Source organism: Ambystoma mexicanum, chromosome 5q (assembly GCF_040938575.1).
Source record: "Ambystoma mexicanum isolate Mex_15411 chromosome 5q, UKY_AmexF1_1, whole genome shotgun sequence".
NCBI lineage: Eukaryota > Metazoa > Chordata > Amphibia > Caudata > Ambystomatidae > Ambystoma > Ambystoma mexicanum.
Genome location: NC_090933.1, coordinates 503,631,591 through 503,648,101, shown reverse-complemented (window position 1 = coordinate 503,648,101; position 16,511 = coordinate 503,631,591). Strand labels below are relative to the sequence as shown.

Below are 16,511 nucleotides of genomic sequence, written 5' to 3'. Positions count from 1 at the left end.
ATGCAGTTCGTCCCGCCCTTATACATGTCCTACAGGCTAGGGTTCGGTAATTGACAGTTATTAAACGTCTTCATTTAGTCTAAATATTAGTTATTCTAGCAAAGGCTGCAGAGACACTTTTCTGTTATGAGGAACATGGAGCGCTGGCACGGGAAGGATATCTTGTTCTTAGCAGAGAAACATTCCATACAACGTTATCTGTTTGCCGCAGCTCATGAGCTAAGGTTCAGACAGTTCTGAGGCAAAAATACCATCCTTCGTGAAGGAGCACCGCTAGTTGCATATAATTAATGTTTTAACTGCCTTTTACAACAGCGCTTGCAAGACAAACTGGCACCTGGACTACTGATTAGGCGCGGCTTCTGCACAGCTTCAAGGCCTCAGTGAGAGGGAAAACAATGTATTTCTGCATGGCTCTACATTCCTGCCTACGTTAGTATTTCAGAGTTCAAGCTGTGGCCTTTCACTGTGTGTGAGTCTAAAGCATATGATATAATTAGAAAAGCGTCCACAAAAAGAAAAACAAAATGGCCGGCATTTACAAAATGGACTCCCTATGGTCACATTCAGGTTTATTGGTCATGTGAAGTTTGTCAAATGATGCGATTCGCTTATGGCCAACATACTATTCATATCATTCGGGTTATGTGATTACTTTTTCGGTATAACAACTTCCTGTTTTGTTGAGGGGTGAAAGGTCGTGTTCCATCATTTCCCATGATGTCTCTTTGGGTTGGGGTCAAATTACATCACTTCCTGTGATGTCATCAGAGGTCAAGGGTCGTGTGATGTCCCTTCTGCTACCCCTGGCATTTTGCTGAAATGACGTCCCTGCTCTCTTACTGCATACCCTTTACTGTGCTATATAGAAATTAGCACACGGCCCAAATAGGACTGTGTAGCAAGCATATTTTGAGCGTCTGCTTACTTGACACAAGACACACTTTTACCTTCAAAAGATTGAGGGGAACTGTTTACCGGCCGCGAGTTTCATCCCCCCTGAACAACCTGCAGAGGCTCCTTGACATGGGAAACTCGTGGCCCCAATAATAAACCTTAGAGGACAAACGAAGAACACCTCTGGGATAAAACCCACACAGACATAAACCAATAATAACTGTATAGTGACACCATTCACTTATCTATTCAAAAATGTTTTTTTCTTTTTTAAGACCATAAATGTTTAAAAAAGTATTAAATCGCTTTCAATAAAACAACATACAAGCATTGTACTATTGGCCTGCAATTAACAATTCCATAAAACATTCAAAGTGCTAAAAGTGCTCTCTTACACACCACTCATCATTCATTCGCTACCATACCCATACTCCAATCACCATTCGCTGGAATAAATATACCAGTCGAATATAACCATACCGAGTGCCCTCCGTAGTCTGAGGTACGCGCTCAAAAAGCCTAAGTGTCCTAGTTAGGCTAATCCTTATAGCTCAAGGTCCTTTGTTAATTTAATAACCTACTCAACAAAGTTGCCTTAAATACTGGCAACAGTAATACCCAACATGTCGTTCTACAATATGCAATTATAATGCTTTTAGAACTTCTTCAGAGGAGAAAACACATCCGACATGTAAAATTTCTTTTACTAGCATTCGACGTGGTGAGAGTGTTCTTCCACTTCTTGACACAAGAGCCAGATGTAATTGTTTTGCCATTGCTAATGGTCTTTAGAGCATTCATAATAATCTGCAAGCATGTGTCAAAAACTTAGTAAGCTGGTGAACTTCTCACACAGTATATTTAGTTTATTTTAATGTTTTAAATGAGCAGTAAACCCATGCAAGATATTTTTGGCTCACGTTAATTAGTATTTTTGTACTTACATTTATAATGGTGAAAATAAAAATTCTTCCTCTTTTGCATAACAATATCCTAAACATATCTGTTTGTATGTTGCCACGTTGATTTAGCAAGTGGTTTGTGTACTTACTAAGTCATGTCTATAAAACAGATCATTAATTTTAGTTTACAGTTGTCACCCATTCACAATAATTGTACCTGGCTGTATGACAAGAGCTGGGAAACAATGTGCTCAAATTGCAGACTGGGCTCAAATCCCAGCTTCACCACTTAAGCAAAGTGTTAAACCTGGACAACACATTTAATCTCAGCGTCTAATCCGTCGAGATTGCCAGTCCCTTAATGGAATTTAGTTCTCTCTTAAAACGTTTATTTTTAAATGGTGCCCACCAGGGCAAGATGGCGGCCTGAGTTTAGAGCTCCTCCGACCCCGGATGAGAAGAGGGCCAACATCTGCGTGAACATGTAAACAGTGAGACAAAATCACCCTCAGCTGCCCAAACCCCTCTGGAACAGCCTTCATCCTTTATTTTGCAGCGAGGATGGCTGACAGATGGCACTGTCCAGACGAACAGGGGCCAGGGTACAACGAGCTGAATGTCCGAAAATGCAATAGGGCTGTGCTGACAGATGCCGCGCTGAGAGGATTCGCTCGTGAGGGCAAACGTAATAGGACCACGGGGGGAGGGGGCGCCTGCTGAGAAGAGCAGGGCTCACATCTCCAAAGCTGCTCTGCAGCTCCTGACGGGACGCAATAGTACGTGTGACCAGGGACCCAGGAGGAGAGTGACACCGGGCCCGGGAAGTGAAAGGTAGAGACATGTGGCATGAAAGAGTCGGAGAGCCACTGAGGGAGAAGTAGCCGCAGGCAGTGGTGCAGAGCCATATGGCAGAACGCGCACAGCTCCCCAAGGGCAGAAAGCAACAGGGGCTCAATCTCTGTGTGAGGGAAGCCAGTAGGAGGGGGGCGTGTTACAGAAAAGAGTGCTGTAAGTGGCACATGTGACGAAGCTCACACTAGTGGGAACCTTCCTTAGGTGGCCCCTCTGGAGGGGTTGCAGGCCAGAAAAGGAACACACTGTCCACACGTGAGAGCAATGCCGTGGCCTTCCCTGCTCCTCAGAAAGTGAAGGTTTGGATGAAAACATGAGGATGGCCTTTGTCCCTTGTTGGTGCAATGGGAATCGCAGGTAGTGGGTAAAAGTGCAGATTGCAAGAGCTGAGTCCTATAATTAAGCTGACTGAGCCATTTTTTGAAGCAATGAGGGATTCTTCCCTTGAGGTAACTAGTCAAGCAGGAGGCCACTTTGTGGCTGACATTGAGGCCCAGTGGAGCCCACGCCTGATGTGCCACCACAAATCAGTAGCAAGCCTTCAAAAATGTAGACGAGAAGTATTGGGAGGGTAGTTATGGAACCTGCACTGAAGGGGTCGCCAGAACAGTTGCAAGAAGAGGTGCCAGCTGCAAGGGCGGACATACATGAACTCCTTGAAGAAATCAGGTTCATGCGTGGGGACATCCATGCATCCTTGATAGCGATATCTAATCGGGTTGACAAGGCAGAAGAGAACATGGAGGCTTTGGAAGACAATCAACTGACAGTACATGTGCTAGAGATGCAGCTGGACCTGAGATTAAAGGCTCTTGAAGCGAAGGACTAGGATATGGCCCTCAAACTTGACGACCCAGAAAATAGAGAGTGTAGAGTGAATATTTGCAATCTGGGAGTTTGAGAAGGGGATGGCAAAAGCCCCCAAGGACTGGAGCAGAAGGTCAAGATGATCTTGAAGACCCTCTTCAATGAAGGAGTGCAAGAGGAGAGGACCTTTGCCTTTGACAGGATCTATCGGGCTGGGGTCCACTGAAAGGCCTGTGCTCAATTATGGCAGCATGTCACTTATCCAAGGACAAGGTGGACATAATGGTCAGGGTTACAATGCACTCAGACTGGGGTTTTGAGGGCTCAAGCGTTAGTATACATCAGGATCTATCTTCTTTCATTTTGATAAAGTGCAGGGAATGTAAAGCCCTGACGATCTGGCTATGAGAACGAGGAGTGAAATACAGATGGGGGTATCTATTTGTCCTGCGTTTTGAGGTTGGCAACGAGGACTGTTGTGTGACTACTAGAGAGGCGGCAGAAGCAGTTTTGGCATCCCTTTCTGAGACACCAAGAGATGGTACCCAAACAAGCTGAGGGACTGGAAATGGCATCTGTGGACCTTGGGGGGGCCCTGCAAAGGGAGGGAGGCTGGAAGTTTTGAAGATTAAACACTCGGTCTCTAAAAACCCTAAGAAAATCTGCAATGAAGCAGCAGATAGTCTGATGACAGGAGGGGTTAACTAAGGAATCTTTGCAAGAGGGTGGGAGCGATGAAATGTAGGGATGGAGAGGGGAGAGAAGTGACTAGGCACTGTGAATTAAGAAGGGACACTGGTCCAGGTTGGGGAGTAACTTGTGGTTTGTAGTTAGAAGTTTCTGTTGTTGTAAGAAAGACATTAGTAGAATAGCTGGTAAGGGATGCTGCTGTTATTGCAGTTCTCGAAATGGAAGTGTTAATGGAGTGGGGGGAGGAGGGGACTAATACCTGTGTGGCCCTGGTGTTACTGCAGGTGGTCTCGATTATGAGGGTGGAAAAGGGAGTGGGTAGGGTGGCAAAAAGGGTGTTGAAGGCGTACTGGGAGAAAAGGGGAACGGTGACCTGCACCGTGAAGTACTCTCATATGTGAATAGATTGATTGGCAAGTTGTATTGTGGAATTACCCAGTGTCCTACCAATGCTTGCCCCCTGAGAATTCAACTGGGATTATATGCTTAATGAAAAAGTAAAGTTTGGTATGCTGAATGTGAAGTGCTTGAACTCTCCGGGGAAGAGAGCAATGTTGGTGAAACTATTCCATCGGGAAGCGATGGATGTACTTTTCCTACAGTAAACTAGGTACAAGGAGAGGGAGGAATTTGATATTAAAAGAAAGTGGTTGGTGGGTGCAATATATGGGCCTTGGGCACTCTGAAGAAAGGGTGGGTGGGCATTCTACACAAAAAATCCCTTGGGCTGGAAATAAGCTGTTAAAAAGGAATTTGGGTGGCAGTTGGCTGGTGGTAAAATATAAGAGAGGAGACATGCGTATGACGTTAAGTGTAATTTATGCCCCAAACACGGCGCAAATTGGGTTTTGTTCATCTACCCTTGACAAATTGATTAAGTGGAAGGAGGGCTTGTTGGTCTGTTGCAGGGATTTTAACTTGGTGATGGATCCCAAAATGGAAAGATACATAGTCAAGGAGGCCTAGACGGGCAGGGAGGAATTGACGAGAAGTACCTTGACAAAACTAATACAAAATCGTTTTTAATAGATGCATGGAGGGAGTTTAATCGGGCAGTGCAGAATATATATTTTACATCATCCAGCAAAACACCTAAACACGTATTGACCACATATGTTTGGAAGTAGGTCAGGAATACCTTTTAAGGGAAGCCTTCATTAAGGTGGTAGTATGGTCAGACCACGCTTTGGTGTCAGTCAAGATTGCCATGGGATACAGGGTAGAAAGGGAGAAAAATTGGATCTATATTGACATAATATTCAATTATGCAGTCTTTGGGGAAGAGATGAGGGAGCATGTTCAAAGCTTCTGCTGAATCAACGATACCAGGGAGGTGGGGCTACATGTGGTATGGGAAGCAGGGAAAGCCACGTTTAGTGGGTTTCTAAAGGCTACGGGTGCAGTGAAAAAGAGGGAGAGGATGTTGCTTGAGGATAAGCTGAAGGGGGGTTTAGGGCACTGGAGGCTAAGACCAGATGACCCTATCAGAGGAATGACTCCATGTTGCAACAAGGGGTAAACAAACATAGACTGTTCAGGAGATATGGTCAGAGAAAGTCTATGCTAATCTCCACTATTGCAAGCATTTGTTTTACGAAAAAAGGGGAAGGAGCTGGCGATATGTTGGCAAACAAACTGAAAAGCCAGCAGGTGGCGAGAAAGGTTGGCATGATCAAAGATGAAGAGGGTAAGTTACGGATGCACCCAGAATATGTGGTGCAGAGGTTTGAGAGATACTACAAAGAATTATATCAAGAAGAGGAGAGGGTGGATGCACAAGTGCAGTCCTCTCTAGATATTTTGGACATTCTGAAACTGACTCCAAAGGACCAACTGGCTTTAGAAACCCCTATTGCATTAGAGGAGGTTGTCAGGGCAATAACATCCATGAAAGCCAGTAATGCACCTGGGAATGATGGATACACATTGGGCTTTTATAGAAAATACGCTGACATTTTAGCACCATTTCAACAGAAGTTGTTTAAATCCATATTGGAGGGGGAGACTCTACTGGACTCCTTCCTGCATGCGAGGGTGATTGTGATTCACAAGGAAGATGCGTATAAACAGCAGTGTGGGTCCGATAGACCCATTTCACTGTTGAACTGTGATGGAAAAATGTTCACTACTGTCTTGGCGACCAGACTGTGCCGTCTACTGTCCAAGGTGATTCACACAGACCAGGTGGGCTTTATCAGGGAAAAGCAAGCTGCGGGCAACATCAGGAAGACACTGGATCTGATGATGGCAGTCAAGGGCAATGAATAGAGGGGCCTCTATTGCTATCCCTAGACGCAGAGAAAGCAATTGACAGGGTTGATTGGAACATTTTATTTGCCACAATGGAACGGATGGGCTTTTGGTGGAAATGGATGAACGGTGTGAGGGACTCATATAAAGGTCCAAGGGCGATGATTTTGGTCAATGGAATAACCTCCAAACCCCCTCTCCCCATTGTTTGCACTATCGATAAACCCACTGGCCATAGCTATCCGAGAGAGGAATGGATAGAAGGGTTCACCATGGAGGTGCAGAATATAAATTGGCTATGTTTGCGGATGACATTTTACTATATATGTGGAAACCAGAGGAGTCTATGCCTAAGTTGCTAGACATATTGGGTATATATACAGGAGACTCTCTGCTTACAAAAAACGGAGGCCCTAGTGGTGGGAGGAGACTCTAAAAGGATTTGCGATTTGTTGACAAGGTCACAAGTACGGATAAAGGGAAATAAAGTCTGATACCTGGGGGTACATTTAACTAAAAATGTAGTGGAGTTGTAGGCAGCCAAGTATCCTCCTCTTTGGTCACAGATTTGAAACAACATGAATTGATGGGGCCGATTGATATTGTCATGGGGTGGGAGGTTATCCACTATCCAGATGAACATACTAGTGCGTTTGTTGTTCTTATTCCAGATCTAGCCAATGAAAATTGCTTCACAGTTCTTTCACTGTGCAAGAAGAGCCTTCATGAGGTTCCTATGGCAGGGGAAAAGGGCCAGGGTAGCTTCTGACACTCTGACCAGGTGAAAAGAAGAGTGAGGTGTGTGTCTTCCCCATCCGGAAGATTATTATAGAGCGGTGCAATTTAGGGTGCTGGTTGACCAACTTAAGGGTAATGTAGACAAACAATGGGTGACCATAGAAAATATCATATTTGCATCAGTTAGATTGGGGGACATGGCTGTTGGTGCCAGGGACCAGAGTCCCAAAGAGGGCTAGCATGCACCGGTGCTGAAGAAGTTACAGAATATTTGGCGAAAACAAGGGGACATGAAGGGGGAAATGACCTGGCCCTCAGCTGCATATGGGCACCGCCGATTCGTGATCAGATTAATGAGCCGTTAAGATTTCAGACATGGTATGAGGGGGCCTTGTACCGGTGAGCCACCTGTGGAAGGACAGACATTTTATAGACATAGGAAGCCTACAAGCAGCATTAGGGATTTACCCATTTCCACATTTATGCAACTGAAGGGCGTGGTGTTGGACCCCAAATGGGTGGGATGTATGGATAGGCCACTGACGACCTTTGAACATGTTTTAGATAAGTAACTGTCTTCTAAAGGACTGATATCGACAATGTATGGGGCCCTGAGGGTAGCATGCAGCATGGACGAAATCCACCAGAGAGCACAATGGGAAAAGAATATGGGTAGAGTGCTTGAGGGCGTGGTGTGGAGGCGTATATGTGAAGGGGCCTGGAAGGCATCTATAATCATGCAATATAAATTACATAACTATAGGTTACTGACTAGAAGGCAATTTTCACCCCAAAGACCTGCACAAAATGCACGCGGGGATTCGACCTGACTGTTGGAGGGGCTGTGGGGAACAAGCGACCTATTGTATATGTGGTGTGGATGTTCTATGCTTCAAACGTATTGGAAAGAGCTCCTAGGTTGGATGAGAGAAGTAGGCGGGATAGATAGAAGTCTATCCCCATTGCTGGTGCTATTTGGTGTGAAGAAGGGGCGTTTTTCGACCCTCTTATGCTCATGCCGAGGCACTTACTACTCGCGGCAAGAGCATGCCTTACGATATACTGGAAAAGGCCCTGCCCACATTCGTACAATGAATGGGTGGGAAAAGCGAAAGACATTTTCAAAATGGAATTTAGTACAGCTCTTTTACATGATAAACCAACAATGTCAGGACAAGACTGGTTAGCATTCAAGGAAAAACATCTAGGGAAGGAAGGAAGGGCATGGATAGTGGGACAGTCAGTGGGGACACTAGGGAAATGATCTATGATTTGAAGTAGGCCTTGAGCTTGGTTACTTCTGAGGAGTAGGTGCAATGAGTGGGATCAGGATCTTTGGGCAGGGTTTAATAGAGTCATAAGCAAAGACATGTGACCGAGAGGGGTACGAGAAGAGGCGTCAATATTAGGGTATGCTATGGTATGCTTTGTTTTGGTGATTGTTTCCCTTCCAAAAGACCAAGAAGACATGTAATGAGAGGTGACGGTTGTAGATGCGATGATTTAGATTTTTGGAAAATACAATAAAAATAGTGAATAAAACACACTCCTGGTTTAACTTGCTACAGTGTTTCTTCATATATGATCATAGTGACCATTATGATATTGCAAACCAGAATATCAGATGTTTCTTGGCTCATTCATGGCAACTACACATGAAAAATATGTCCCTCTTCTAATCTCAATTTATGTTCAGATATGTGCATCCTTATGGTAAATCCTTACCTCTATTCTATATCTATGCCAAAACAACGAGGTGATCGCTGGAAGGTTTAGAAGTCATTTTAAACAGTGGTTATAGTGTACGAAAATAAGTAGTGGAACTTGTTCTATACTGGCCTGCCCCCCCTCCTTACAAACCCCATTTCCCAGCCCTCCCACACACATTACAAACCAACAACACATGTGCCTGCCGTTTAAGGCAACGTTCAGTGCAGTGCAATGAAAGTGCAAGTTTCTACTTCTTCCTGCACTTTTATTTTAAAATGAAACAATTCCGGAACAGTTTATTTTTAAAGTAAAAGTATAGGAACAGTAAAGCCTAACAGAAAAATGTAGAGGAGCACCGCTACCGCCCACTTTGACCACTGATCTTAAACCTCTGACAATTGCTTGGACAACCGTCCAGACAATTGTTCTTCACCTGCCAAGCTATTACAGAAAGGGGAAAGACCATATGCAAATCAGGCTTGGTCCCACACCCAAAGGGGCTGTCCAGCCCAAACTGCGAGGTCACATCCCTTCTGCACGAGACCACAAGCATCCGTAGACAGGTTTCGGCCTCATTGGGTGTCATCAGTGAGGAGTAGTTTGAGTCTCTAGGCCCAGCAGGCTTGGGACCCACGGCTGGGCATACCCGTGCCACCATGAATTTTACATGTACCATTAATGCAAAGCAATGTCAGCATACACATATAATCATGCACTGCACATTTTCTCTTTTTTAAAGGACTGCGTGCATTCCTTAAATTTGTGCAACCTTTATTTTTAGAACGATTTTGACAGGAAATATTTCAGATTATAACTGTTTATTGAAATCTCAAAACTCTGATGTCCGTTGAAAGATAATGATCTGTAAGTACATGGCATGACTTTAATTCACGAGGCGGCCCCCTTACAGTTACAAGCAGAAGAGTTTGGGCCAAACCAGCCCCAATTCTGCGCCTCTTGGATGGAAGACCATTATTTTCTTGCAGGCCGTTCAATAGGATATTTTCTGTAAAAAGAAAAAAAAACAGTGTTGATGCAATAGGCAGAAGAAAGTTTGGGTACATTTGCATTTAGATAGAAACAGCATTCATTTTCCATAAAATTACCAACAATGTTTCTTTAATATATATGTAGTTGTCGGTTGTATTATGTATTCATTGCCTCATGCATGCGATGATCTGATTTGAAACCCCCAAGAAACTATCACATAAGTACTTGTCCACTTTTGTCTTATCCACTGGCAGGGGGTGGGGGTAAGGGCGTTGGGAGTTCAGATGAGAACCCCCCCTCTCCAGTATTTCCTTTTGAGTTGTGATCTACACCATGAGAGTTTTGTCTTTATTTTCGCTGTTTTGGTGCAGGGCAGATAAAGAGGATTAAAAGCCAATTTCGTGGAAAAAGCTATGGTTTGAGTGAACTTTCTCAGCTAACTTCTATGAGATAAAAAATAACTAATATTAATTCTCAAGAGGGCACTACAGGATCAAATAAAATACACCAAGCACTGTTATTAGTCAATGTTATTTTTTCCAAAAGTGTTTGTGATGTCTAATCATGCTTCCTAAGGTTTTTGTATCAGTCTCCATGCCATGAACCCTCCCACTTCTGAATGCTGCAATAATTGATGTTATTATCTAATTTCATTTTAATTTATTAACATAAGAGGAATGAAGAGTTGTTTGGACTCTTCGGGATACAAATCTGAGATTGCAGCTTTCACACGTAAGAATGCGTCGCTTGCTGCTGCGTGAATCGAGGACTCGGTTTCATGGGTATCTGGATAAAAGAACGAGATGATTGATCCATTAAGTCTGTCTAAGACATCCCTCAAAATGTGAGGACGAACAATCCGGTGGGCGGCCATCTAATTATATTACTAAACATGTCTCCAGAAATAAGAAACCCTCGTACTTGTCCTTCATCTGGAGGGGGGGGGGGGAGATGAAGTGTCGGGTTGATGGACATGAACCAGTGACTCAAAAGTGTATTTTTCTTCTTTTGTTTCTCAAACAAAGGATTTTGAGGGAATGCATTGCTATCAGGATTAGGGGTTAAGCTAAACTGCAAGCAAACTCTTCATGGGTTTTAATTAAACGAACAGTGGCCGGATGGGACAAACAATGACAAGGGTCTCCTCCATCAGAATCAGGGGCAGAACCAGCCTCAAAATTTTGGGAGGGCTGGATGACCGTTTTGAAAGCTGTTGGCGAGTGCAACGATCAAACGGACTGCATTATCGAACCCCCCCTTCCTGAGCCATGGAGGCTAAATAACCATTGCACCTTCCATTGGCCCGCGAGATGCATCCTTCAACCCAATTCACAGGCTATTTCGTTTCACAAAGATGCTACTCATTGGACGCATTGGCCATCTACAAGCCGATCAGCACAGTCAAGTCTTTCACTTAATTTCAGGGGGTCTAGTGATATTTTCTGGGCAGGGATTTGTCCTCTGCCACTGTACCTCTGCTGCTGCCCTCGTGTTAATGATTATTTAAATGTTAAGTAAATACCCCGCTCACCAGGTGAGAAATTTGACACGCTCTTCCCTGTCGCAGCCTTTCGGGGCTTGGCATCACAAAAAGAGGGATGGATTTTGCCTCAAAAGGGCTTAAGCCATCCCTCGCCCAGGGCTGGTGCCGCCCAGGCTCAGGATCTCTAACTACACACAATCTCTGAGATATAGCGAGCATCTGCTTCTTTGCTACAGGTCACAGTATCCGTGACGTTCCTGAGCTCCCTGGGTTTCTCCACAATTGATGGCCTGTTGCCCTAGGGACTCCAGTGCCCACCACAGTTGCCACCTTCTGGACCTTAACCCGCTCTTTGGCTTTGCTGGAAGGCACCGGCTCCTGTAGCTGCAGTGCAGTTTTCTCCCCTCCACATTAGGGGCCTGGCTCTCTCCTTTCCAAACACTGCTGCCTCTCCTCCTCCCACATCTACCCTCACCTGTGCCTCTGCCGCTCTTTCACATGCCCGAGTCCCTTTCCCGTTCTCTCTTTGTAATTTGGCCTGTACTGCTGTGTCTTTGTATTGGTCTTCCAGGCGAATGGTTCCTTCTGGCCTTTGGTCTGTCGGCCCATAGCTAATAAAAGGAGCCATTTTGAATCCAGAAAAAAATCCTATCCTGGGTTCTGCGCTGCTGCACTGATGGCTCTTTTCTTTTCACGCTGCAGCTGGCTGGCTCCAGCGGTGTCCACTGGGCCTTCAAACCCTACTCTGCCTTCCCAGCACCTTCCAATCATCATGGGAAGGGGCGGGTGTCTGATGTCTCCAGCTGGAGCTTGCCCCTGCAAGGTGGCAGCAGTGTAATCCTGATGACCACTGCAGTGGTTATCTGGTTCCCGCAGACAGGGTCGGACTGGGGCGTAACAGTGATCAGGCACCAATGAAAAAGTGGCCCACAATTGCAAATGGCAGTTCATTCCTTTTGTGACACTGTTTTAATAGTACTCAATGGGGATTTTTGTTATCAAATGTGATGCAAATTGTGCATTTTAAAGAATATTTATTCAGCAACACTGGGCAAAACTACAATGTATAGTGAAGTAACTCATCAAAATAGTCCAGATTGGCCAGAAAAAAGGCCCACGCCAACATTTTGCGTTTTTAGTTCGGCCATGGGCCTATTGCCCAATGGCCAGTCTAAGCCTGCCCACAGAGGGTTATCGCTGGGTCTCTGATTGCAACTTTATTCCATTGGCCTCTCTGCTCCAACTGAGTGGCTGTGCTTTGGGAGATTCTAACTCTAGACTCTGCACCCCCTAGCCCAGTGGTCTGGTGTCAAGGGGGGGCTTGAGGCTCTTCCCAAAGGGGGTACATTGTCTGATTTTAATATAATATATAAGCAGAAATGATATCCAGGGGGCCCAGCAGAAATATTTTTGAATACCACTGCCCTAGGCTCACCAACGCCTTCATGCCTGATGTAGAGGGGTTGTTCCTCCGGTCAAAGCCAGTCTGGTTCCAAGCCTCCTGAATAGACATGTCTCCTTTCTGCCTAAGAACATATGTCGTAAATATTTTTATTTTTTGAGCAACACATTTCAGAGCATATGTTTTGGGGTGTTGGGCAAGGGGGTGGAGTTGTGCGCTTGAAACCGCGGTCCTTGTGGCGTTTTGGGGGAAGGAGCGGTGCAGTGCACTGATCTGCGTTTCTGACACATTAGCCCCTTGAGATATTTCTCCAGGACCTGCAGTGTAGAAGAGTCAATGCAACATGTGCTTTAACTCTCTGTGCTATTTTACACGGATTGGAAGCTGCATTCGTTTCTTTACATTCGCCTTTTTAAATCTGATATTTCACTATATTGGAACTCCCAATTAATATTATATTTAAGACACTGTTTATATATAGATTGTCCCCTTTCATGCTCGGTGCGTGTGGTCATATATTGAACACTCGACGACCTCTGCCAGGACACGCCCATAATGGCGCGGGCGCCACTGTCGTAGGGTTCCATTGCTGCTTGCACGTCGCGGGAAGCAGCAGACGCCCCCGTGTCCGTTAATGCTGCCTCGCCCTCGTGATGCGTCATCTCCACCGGCCATTGTTTGGCACGCCACTCAGAGCTGCAATGGGTTCGCATTATGCCGTGGGAGCACGAGGCCTACTTTGAAAGAACACATTGTGATCGATTACTCTAGGGTTAGCTTTCTGGAAACGGTTGGGGAGCAGAAGGGTGGCAAGGGGACCGTCACACATGTTGGCGGTCTCCGATGGGCCGCCTCCGTGAGCCCCCCACCCCCTGTGGTAATGAGACACAGAGACGGAGATGTTGTCGGTGTGGGCTCCCCGGTGAACTGACGTCACCAGGAGCCGCCCCGTTTATTTAAACTGGCACGCGACGGAGTTGACGTCACTCCGTCGCGTGCGTACCCTTAAAGGGGCAACGCCACACTCCTCCTTTTCCATAACAACAAATTGGAAATAGGAGTACTTAACTAGCACACATCTATGACACATATCACTCTATAAGTTTCAACAAAAACCCCCATTTATTGACAGCCACCCCGGATCCCCCGTGTGTACCTGTCATGGCCTGACCATTAGTCCCCGGTCAGCCTCCCAGCTCAGTCTGTAACATAGTCACTGAGACGGGCAGGTTTCCCACGCCCTGATCTCAGGGGGTACCTCCTGCCACCGTCCCTGGCTGGTGTTCCTGGACTGGGTCCGCCTCGAGCCGGTGATTCCACTACGGCGCGTTCTCCCCCACCTTCATCCAGAGCGCCTTCACTTTCTCGGTTGTCCGGGTTGTCCACTCTGGGGTCACCAATCTTCCTGAAGAACGACGCATTCCTGGTTACCGATGAAGTTCCATCCGATGCAGTCACCATTGACCCTTTGATGGCCACCACGTCCAGGGGGGCGGGTTCATACGTGAGAGACAGTTTTCCATGAGGGTGACAATTTCTTACCAGCACCTCATCCCCCAGCGCGATGTGTGGGGGTCTGAGCCCCCTCCGGATGTTCTCCATCTGTGTCCTGACCTGTCTGTCCTCTTCCACCTGCTCATTGTCGATGACGGCGGGGTCTCTGTCCCCCACCTCCAGTATGACATCTCTCGGGCACCGCTGGAATAGTGCTTCTGCCAGAGCCACCCCCGTAGACGAATGAGGGGTGGTGCGGTACCCTCGTAGGAATACGTACAGAGCCCTCTGCAAACACTCCCCTCTTCCATGGGCAATGCGGAACACCTTGTTGAGGGTGCGCATCATTCGCTCTGCCTCCCCATTGGCGCGGGGCCACAGTGGGGTGACCCGCCGGTGTTGAATTCCATACTCTTTCATGAGCTCTGCGAAACTCTCCCCCTGGAATGGGGCTCCGTTGTCCGAGCACAGCACCGAGGGGAGGCCATGAGTGGCAAAGATCTTCTCTAGCGCCACCACCACGTTCTCAAATGCCACTGAGTCTATAAACTCAACTTCCGGGTACCTCGACCACTCGTCTACCACCACTAGAAAATGCGTGCCTCAGGATGTGGACCCAGAGTCGGCGTGCACCACTTCCCATGGTCGAGTCCCGCGGGGCATTTCTTCAATGGACGGTTCCTTCTGGGCCGGGGCCGCCGCCTGACACCACACACAAGAGGCCACGAACGCCTCCACCTTCCGCTCCAACTCAGGAAACCACACCTTCTGACGGAGGCGAGCTTTGGTTTTGGGGGCCCCTTGATGACCTTGGTGCGCCAGCGCGATGACCTTTGCCACTTTGGCCTGGGGCACTACGATCCTTTCCCCTCTTAGCAGTAGCCCCGACTCGGAGAACGTTAGTTCCTCTCTCACTCTCCACAACTGCTCGAGAGTGACCCTGGCCTCACATGTTCTTCGCTCCACCGCCTCCAGCACTGTCTTCCAGGCACCCTTCTGCATGGCCTCCTTCAGGATGGAGAAACACTCGTCGCCTTTCGAAGCCGCCTCAAGTTCCTCCACCTGCATGGAGTTGGGTGTCGCAGTCTCTATGACCAGGCAGACGTGTTCGTCGGCTTCCTCCGCCGACGCCGACACCTGCGAGTCGTTCCTGGGGTGTCGAGATAGGTAGTCCGCCGCATTGTTGGCACCGGGACGATAGGTCAATGACACCCCATACTCCAGCAGGGCGAGCATCCAACGCTCAATCCTCACTGGCGGGTGAGATGACGAGCCCGCCATGATCGGCAACAGCGGCTTGTGGTCAGTGACCACGGTCACAGGACGCCCCAGAATGTAGAGGCGGAAGTGCCGACAGCCCCACAGCACCGCCAGGGCCTCCCTCTCGATTTGAGAGTAACGTTGCTCAGTGTCAGACAGGGCCTTGCTGGCGTATGCTATTGGCCGGACCTCCTGGTCTTTTCCCACTTGCGTGAGCACTGCCCCTAGCCCATATGGGCTGGCGTCCACCACGATCTCCGTCTGCAGGCTCGGGTCAAAGAATGCCATGGTGTCATGCGCCGCTAACGCCCCTCGAATATCGTCAGATGCCGCCTGTTCCAGAGGGCCCCACTGCCAGGTGGTGCCCTTCTTGGTGAGCGACCTCAGGGGCTCAGAGCGGGATGCGAGATTTCTGATGAAACGGTCGCAGTAAGTGACCATCCCCAGAAAACTCCTCACCTCCGCGACATTTTCGGGCGGGCGCGCCTCCTTGATGTCTCTCACTTTGCGGGGATCTGGTGACACCCCATCCGCCTTGAATACGAACCCAAAGAATTCGATCTCCGTCTTCAGAAATTCGCATTTGTCCTTGTGTAAAGTGAGGCCCAGCAGACGTAGCCGTTCAAAAGTCTTGGACAGGCGTGACAGATGCTCCGTTTCCGATTTGGCGTACACTAGGATATCGTCGCTGATATTAAGGACGCCCTCCAGATCCGCCAGTGCACCTCTTATTATGTTTTGAAAGACCTCCGCTGCCGAGGACACCCCAAAGCTTAGTCTTTTATATCGATAGAGACCCCGATGTGTGGTAAAGTTAGTAATGTACCTGGACTCGGGGTGCAAGACCACCTGATGATAGCCCGATCTCAGGTCGAGCTTAGAGAAAAACCTTGCACCCTGCAGCTCCGCAATAATGTCATCGATGGTGGGGGTGAGGTGTCGCTCCCTCTTTATGGCCTTATTAGGCAGCCGCATGTCCACACAAATTCTCACAGCATCGGGTTGCTTGGGCTTGCGGGCGATGACAATGGGGGAC

At 47.4% G+C, this 16,511-nt stretch overlaps 1 protein-coding gene across 4 annotated transcripts in view; it reads right to left on the bottom strand.

The window, feature by feature from the left end:
- Window positions 1–9,600: 9,600 nt before the first annotated feature.
- Window positions 9,601–16,511, bottom strand: part of MEP1B (meprin A subunit beta) — a 465,679-nt gene continuing 458,768 nt past the window's right edge. For all 4 annotated transcript variants that reach the window (XM_069620973.1, XM_069620975.1, XM_069620974.1 and 1 more), the window contains exon 15: window positions 9,601–9,852. In XM_069620973.1, the coding sequence (XP_069477074.1) occupies window positions 9,838–9,852 (15 nt within the window). In that variant the 3' untranslated portion in view covers window positions 9,601–9,837. The remainder of the gene's footprint in view (window positions 9,853–16,511) is intronic.